The 7,641-nt window shown below is 42.3% G+C and overlaps 1 protein-coding gene across 2 annotated transcripts; it reads right to left on the bottom strand.

Moving 5' to 3' along the window:
- Positions 1–3,238: 3,238 nt before the first annotated feature.
- On the bottom strand, positions 3,239–6,401 carry si:ch211-153j24.3 (protein c-Fos). 2 transcript variants are annotated; one of them, XM_081695356.1, is made up of 4 exons: positions 5,805–6,401; positions 5,414–5,647; positions 5,086–5,193; positions 3,239–4,827 (listed from the first exon to the last, which is right to left on the bottom strand). In XM_081695356.1, the coding sequence occupies exons 2-4, from the start codon at positions 5,561–5,563 to the stop codon at positions 4,165–4,167; spliced, it is 921 nt and encodes a 306-aa protein (XP_081551482.1). In that variant the 5' UTR covers positions 5,564–5,647; positions 5,805–6,401; the 3' UTR covers positions 3,239–4,164. The 2 variants fall into 2 exon arrangements, with proteins under 2 accessions (XP_081551482.1, XP_026885936.2); XM_027030135.3 differs by having other exon boundaries at positions 5,918–6,400.
- Between the last annotated feature and the right edge of the window lie 1,240 nt (positions 6,402–7,641).

The raw sequence follows: 7,641 nt of genomic DNA, 5'->3' as shown, positions 1-7,641 counted from the left end.
ATGAACAGGTTTCAGGTAGGATTTAATCTGGCTGCTGGAGAATGTTGGCATGTTTCATTGTGGTTCTTCCAGTTATTAAGTTACTAAAAATGCTGCAGATCTCTCAATAAAATGTGGAGCTGCCTCTTCTCTTCTATGAGCACTCTGCTGTATGTAGATTCACTGTGCAGATCATATTAAAGATTTTACCATTTTTTGTTGCAGTGCATTCACTAAAGCCTAGCAATACTCTCAGAACTGGGAGTCACATATGATTTGTGTGGCTATAAGTGTGTTCCATTAGATTCAAACTGGGAATTTAAGATTTGGATATCCAAGCCAGATTTTATCAAGTCAAAATCTCAAAGTTGAGCCAGTTCTGGTACTGGACATGTCACTGCTTGGTCAGTGGGTGGCAGTAGCTGTGTATAAAAGGGCTTTTTCCAGGATCTAGTCTCTCAGGAGAGAGAGGGCAAGGGAGAGAGTGTTTGTGTAGGAGGTAGCCTGTTTCACCTGAGTGGGCATGCCTGACTTTGTCCTTTTGACACATTGTGTAACAAACAGTGTCACAGGCACAGAATCTGAAGTGCAAACACAAACACTGGGCAGGTCACTGCACAGGTGGACAGTGCACATTTAACTTCTAATACTGAAACTACATGCTGTAATGTTTAAAGACCTTTTCTCTCAACCATTGCTGATATATACAGTTTTAGAGTGAAGGTCCACCAACAGCCATGTAAACAACCAATCACATTTCACACAGAACTTATTTCAGCACTGAAGACATTTTGGCTCATGTATTACCTGCAATGTTGCTTAAGAACAAAACCTGAATGGCCTTTGCCTGTCCGGACTTGAACTAGACCTCATTTGTATTTAGGCATAGTCTTCTCCACATCTTCAAGTCAACCATGCAATGCTTGAAAAATATAGCTGCCATTATCAGTACACAAGCTCCCTAGGGATCAAACCCATGATCTTGGTGGTACTAGCCGTGGTACTTTACTCCACCTGATGAGCTGAAGGAGCAGAGCAAGGGCGTTACAGACTCCACCTGTGCCCACTCTGATGGAACCTCAAAAGATGGAGCACTGGCTCTCCCCTGCCCAAGCCCCGCCCCTCCCTGCACAAGCTTCTCCCCTTCTCGGCCCAGCCCTCTTCAGGGACCTGGACAAACAGTGAGACAGTTGGTCAGTGCAAACTCCACCATGACAGACATTCACAGCAGGAGTGTGAGCGATCTCTCGAGGAGAGTCTCACGCTTCTGCATGAGCCGTCTTTTGTTTGCTAAAACCAAGCCCACAGTCTGGTAATCCTAGTTTTTGTATTGCAGTACATGTGCTAACAAAACAGCAGCAGGTTTCAACTCCAGGTGCAAGGTTTTGAGGCACAGAGTGTGTGATGACATGCAACTTTTAGTTAAATATTTGGTATTGCTGCAGAAATGGTTGCTCTGAGGAAACTACAAAATTCTAATGATCACGGCAACATTAGTGCAAGAAAACTAAAACACAAAGCAAAAGAAAAAATGTAAAGAAAGTGTAAACATACAACAGTGGCTTTCATGTTACACATTCACACAAAGCCTTTACAAAGCAACCAGAACACTCCACATGTGTACACATGTCTGTATAACACTGCCAGCCGTAATGCAGGTTACATTTAAGATCAGGTGATTATTTTGTAAAATGTTCTGAACGCAATCTTGCAACATGCCCTTTGTAATCTAAACTTTTAGTGTTCATTGTCAACATATGTATCCTTCCAGAAGCAGCCAGTCCACACCAAGGCTAAAGTGTTGTTTTTTAACCAGACGTGAGACTGGGCTTACTCTGTTGAATCTACAGGGTCAGCTAAAAAATAAAAAGTTACCAGACACCACTTGAACCTCAGACACGCAGGCCTTTAACCGTTTTCTCAGTTCTCACTTGCTGACAATCAGCGTAGGCTAAACCCCGCATTTGCCAGTCAGATGATGAGAAATTGGACAATCCAGTTTGCTGTTTTGACCGTAGCAATGAGCGTTTCAAATCGCTTGCTATGTTGTAAGTAAATAACCTTCTCGTTAACAAAGACTAAAACGAATCAAATTCGTATGTAATATCCTCTTACAGTGTGACTGCTAGTTACGCGAAAATGAAATCAAATCGAGCGCCAATAATTAGATTCTGCGTTTTGACTGCTTAAAAACTGTCTTTCCTCCGCATGTTCTTCTCCTCGTTGTCAGATGATCTGATTCACACCCGCAAACGCCGTTATCTTTCGCATTCATAATGAGGCTAACTTGGTTATCCTATTTAAAATATCTGCAGACTCATTCGCCCTGTTATAGCCACCATGCGATTAAAGAATCGAAAACCGTGGAATTAAAATATTTAAATCATAATAAATGAACTGCATTGGCTACTCTTTCAAATGTAAACTTAAATCTGTGTACAAGCTGTAAATAAGATCTGTTCATTTCGTCGAGGAAATAACATCGTCGCCTTTACATACAATTATGTAACCTAGCAAGCTAATGCCAAAAAAGTCAATCAGGAGAAAACGTCTGCAAATCACTGCAGATCGACAAAATAGGGGCACCACGGTTGCATCGATGCATGAAGATGCCAACCAATATCAGTTTCGCACTGTTGGTTCCCGTAACCTGCACAGTCCGGCCTTTCTCTGCCTGCTCTTTATGTTTTCCGGAAAGGTCTGCCATGGTGAAACAAATAGCTCAGTGAGCCCCGTCACCATGGAAACAAAACACCAAGTCGTTTTCTAAATATGGGCATGGAAATAGAAAAAAAAATGTATCGCGCAAATACGCTCTGACGTAATAACATTTACGTTGCGTGCCCTGCACAAGATTGTTCCGACCGTAAGGAGTGTGGATCGATACGTTTTATATCCAGAAAGCGCTTAAATGCACCTAATGTTTTACAAGGAATGCATTATTTAACATTAGATTTGTGCTTATCACACTGCGATCCTGCCTTTATAGCGAGGAAGCGACGTTACCACAAATAGCTTATCTGACTTGGTATGTTCCACTTTGATACCAGACAAGGCTGCTCCAAATGACAGTTTCAGCGAGAGGTTATTGTAGGGTATTGTACAGTTTCTGTTTTGGAGAAAATTAACACCAAGCTGACATAATAATGGTACTACTACTGCTACCGTTGCTACCTACTACCACTACTAATAATAGCAACAACTATAATAGCCAAATAATACTCTTTACAGCCATTATACTCATTTTTCATATTTTACCTATTTGTTTATTTTTTGCACATTTGTAAACATGGCATATATTGAAGGTAATAAAAATATAAAACACAAAATTGTAATCTTTACATATGGCACAATTCTCACAGGAAACCAAAGTCACGCTCCATTTTAAAAACAGCACTTCCAGATAGAGTATTTCAACATACACACTAAGACACTGCAGCTGAATAGGGTGAGTGATATAATGGTCTCAACATTCATCAGATTTTGACAATAACAATATTCATCACAACGTACATAATACTATGAAAATAAATGTGAACACAAGAACTTCACATTGGCTTTAATTAGCAAGATCGTCAAAGAATTATTGTGCTCTTCATTCTTTAACTAATGACCAATACATTTAAAATCTGGTTAGTGCTGTATTGGAAATTTGGTCAGTATAATGCAATGTGTTGTCAAAGATCAAAGATCATAACCTCATATTGCAATAACCAGTATGTATTGGCCCTGGCAACATACTGTACGGTAAAGCACAAGATTTACATCAACAACAAAATAGGACCTGACACGGTTGAGTCCACATGATACAAAGTGCATAAATGATCCCATCAAAAACACTTCCACCTAAAGGATGAATATTAATATTTTCCACACATCACCATCTGGAAGAAATGATTTTGTCACAGTATGTGAGTGTAGCACATATGATGTGTACAACATCTATGCAGACCTACAAATGGACCTCAACAAACCTGTTGTCCCTGTCGAAGAAACTCTCTTGATTCTTCTCCAGACACTTTGCTATCAGGGTAATCTGGTTCATCTTAGAGGGACAAAATAGTGTTTCAATGACCCCATTCCATTTCCAAAAGTGCATCACATCAAGACAGGCATGCAGCAGCAGATCAGTGTAGAATCGTCCCATATACTGGACGCACACCCCACCAGTCTCTGCTCTGGCCTTCATAAAGCCAGCAGGTTGGAGTTATCACTGCTCCCACTGGCTCCACGGGCCCCCCCTTTGCTATCCTCGCACCTGCCAGGAAAGTCGAACACAGGCACAGTACTGCTGCTGCAGTCCGGACTTAGCACTGGTGTTCTGAGGGGGTCCAGACTACCACCCATTGTCATGTATAAAGTCTCCCACTCAGTCAGGCCCAAGGAGGCACTGAGGTCAATATCAGGCACCAGCAGGTCCATATCGTCATCTCCGTCCATCTTGGAGCTGAGGTCGACCATGCGCACATCTTTCAGGTCGGTGTAGGGTTCCTGCCCGGCACTGGAGCACAGCAGCACATTGGAGTCTCCTGAGATGATGGGGCAAGTGGGCTCCAGCTCCTGGGAGCAGGTGTCCTCCTGGTGGAGAAGCGTCTTGTCCAAGTTAGCTGGGGTGGAAGGTGCCTGCTCAGAGGTCTGATCTTCCAGCAGGATGGGGGCCTGTTGTGTGGGAGGCTCTTCGGAGACCTCTTCCTCTTCCCTTGCTGTCTCCTCCTGCTCAGTCTCGACTGGGATTTTGCACTGAGGTTTGTGGGCAGTCAGGAGGAGCTCGAGCTGCTCCTTCTCCTTTAGCAGGCTGCTGATCTCTGCCTGCAGAGCTGCCTTCTCCTCCTCTAGACTGTCAGTCTCCTGCAAAGCAGCCAGAGGGAGTGTGTGGGTCTGACCATGTAAAAACACCACATCCTAAATACATGCAAAATAAACACTTAAATACATGCCGTGCAAATATGCTCAGAGAATCTGCACCAGTGCTATTTGTGCTCATCTCTTTTCTCAGCTTTTATCAACTGCACTTGCATCAGACCTTGTTCTGTTAATCTCTAATCCTTTACATAAATACTTGCTGGCACCTGAGTAAACGTCATATGCGTACAGATGAATACGTACAGCCTGCAGACTGTCAGTGAGCTCACGACGTCGACTCCGGCACTTGGCTGCAGCAAGTTTGTTCCTCTCTCTGCGAACCCTTCGCCTCTCCTCTTCCTCTGGGGTGAGCTTTGTATCAAATGAATGAATAAATACATAAATCACACTGTTTGGCACAGTTAGACATCGCTATGTCTATGAGAAGAATTCAGACAATGTCATATTATTGTACATCTTAGAGTCCACAACAGACAGATTTTGTAAATAAAAAATAAGAAGAATTTGCTTGCTTCAAATGATATGTTGCACATTTGAACTGAACCCAACTCCAGATCCAGTTGAAAAATACCTGATCTTTCTGTCCCTTTCGCCTGCCTGTAGGGGCCCTGGGGCCCAACTTGGGAGAAGAAGGTTGGGCTTCTTTCTCAGGGGTTTGTGCTGTCCTCTGCTTCACACCACTGCTGGGGCTGACTGAAGAAATGTCAGTGGACAGGACCATCCACTTAAGACTTGGTGCCGTGGCGACAGCGGTGACCGTCGGGACAAAGGGACTGCTGGCTGCATTGCTCTCAAATCGCTGGCCCTGAACATGCACAAAACACACCGTCACTGGACGTGCAAAGCTGCTTTTGCAAATCTTCACTCACACTACAGTTAATAAAGATTTAAACATATAATTAGTAATTAAGCATTTAATACACGATAAATAACCTACTAGTAAACATTTGTTTCCTTTTTACCTTGTCTTTTATTTTGCCTCTTTACCTTAAGTCTTTTAATTTGAATTTCTATAGCAAATGAATAGCAAATTAATTATTCAGTCTTCTTTTATCGTCTTTCACATCATTTATACCTGCGCATTCTTCATCTTTGCCGCTGATGCGCGCGAGAGCGACTCCTTTGCAGACAGCTGGCAGAGCGCAGCACGAGACGAAGAGACGTTTTTAGGCATCTCCTTAAACTGCAACGAAATGATGTATGCAACTAAATAAAGCTACCTACAAGCTACGAAATACACTCAAATATTGCAGCTAAATGTATGGTTGTATTTTGCAGGTTTGCTATTGAGTGTATTTACTAGTCTACACTTGAAGACACAGGATCTCGGCAGCGTTCTTCTTTTATAGTGAGCGAGAATTTTATGAATGAAATCTATGAGACGAGACCGTACCATGTATATGGTGGGGAGGGGTAGAACAATAAAAAATCATACAATTTAATTAAATGCGTCGGGGAATGGTGTTTAAAATAAAACCCGTGCAAATAAAATTTCACGTTTGGAGTTCGGCGGTGTATCTTCCAACAGAAATGTACAAAATATCATTCATCAGGTACCTTCTATATATTGAAATGTAACTGCTCTCTCCAGAGTGAATAAAATGGACTACGTCATTTTACGCGTGTTGTTTGTAGCCCGAGTCTTTTGCATTCCTTAATGCGGGCAAATAACCGACTGTGGCCGAGTGTGACCGCTTATTGTGTAACAATGATTGGCATTCGCATTTGTCATAAGATACTGGAGGTTTAATAAACGGATCTAAAACTGAATTTAATCTGCAGGCCATGTAGGCTTCCATGGAAAAAAACATCAACACCAACGGACTCTTACATAATTATGTATCTTGTTTTATAATCTAGATTTACTTATTTTACCTGTGTGCATATATCACCGCATTAAAGCTTTTGCAAGAATATAAATGCAATCTTAGGAATGGCAAAACTTCCGACACAAAATATTACGTATAACAGTGCTTAAAATGGTAATGCAAAATATTCTAGGATAGGTTATTCAGGTAACTCCTGAGGTCATAGTCGTGCAGGTACAGATATTGCTCGAGGATTTCGGTATTTGGCTCATATCATTCTCAATGATGAATATCCCACACAAAAGTGCTGCAGCAACAAGACCTGTCGCTAGCGCAAGGGAACCAATCAGAGGGCAGAGTTTTCTGCCCATATAAGGCATTTCCGGAGAGGCGCCTGCAGCCGCAGCGATATTGCAGTAGATCCCGCTGACTATTTTTGTCTTATCTGACTTAATTAAATGACATTCAAGTGACAGAATCGTCACCAAATATCCACATATATTTTAAAGTGAGCTATATATTTGAGTGAAGCTCTCTATTTCAATACTGGCGATTTAATTTCATTTTAGACTAATAAAGGTTTCGCGAATGCAGCCCATATTCTCATGTGGAGGTCGTTTGATGGAAGACTATTGTTCCTCGAGACCACCACTGTGATCATGTCTATCTTTAGCAAAATGGGATGAGGTAACCAACTGCTTTCACTGGACGGCGTGAGAGTGGGGCCTCCCTTGTGTGGCGTCCAAGTGCTTCCCGGCAGGCAAGCCCCTTAGCAGGTTTCTGGCAATTGGCAAGCATGTCCCGCGCTGCGCACCCAGCGTGAGTTCGTCTGCGTCGTGTTACCTGAAAACGAATTGGACTACCGGAAGCTGCTCATACCTCCATGAACTACGTTTTACATTTGTGTTTGAAAATGGCCTTTTTAGCATAATTGTGTGCATGTGAAAGTAAAACTGTGAGCAAAAAGGCAATGTTAGACTATAATATAGAG

The sequence above is a fragment of the Electrophorus electricus genome, chromosome 2 (genome assembly GCF_041902795.1).
Source record: "Electrophorus electricus isolate QZ-2024a chromosome 2, ASM4190279v1, whole genome shotgun sequence".
Classification (NCBI taxonomy): Eukaryota; Metazoa; Chordata; class Actinopteri; order Gymnotiformes; family Gymnotidae; genus Electrophorus; species Electrophorus electricus.
Note: the sequence above shows the minus strand (reverse complement) of the source record. Positions and strands in the feature narration are given on the sequence as shown.

Excerpts from the sequence above, each read along its gene's own strand:
- si:ch211-153j24.3 (XM_027030135.3), bottom strand. The coding sequence starts at position 6,016 with ATGCCTAAAAACGTCTCTTCGTCTCGTGCTGCGCTCTGCCAGCTGTCT. Across the intron at positions 5,194-5,413 it reads GAAAGGGACAGAAAGATCAG|CTCACCCCAGAGGAAGAGGA; the intron begins GTATTTTTCAAC and ends TTTGATACAAAG. Across the intron at positions 4,828-5,085 it reads TCACTGACAGTCTGCAGGCT|GAGACTGACAGTCTAGAGGA; the intron begins GTACGTATTCAT and ends GCTGCTTTGCAG.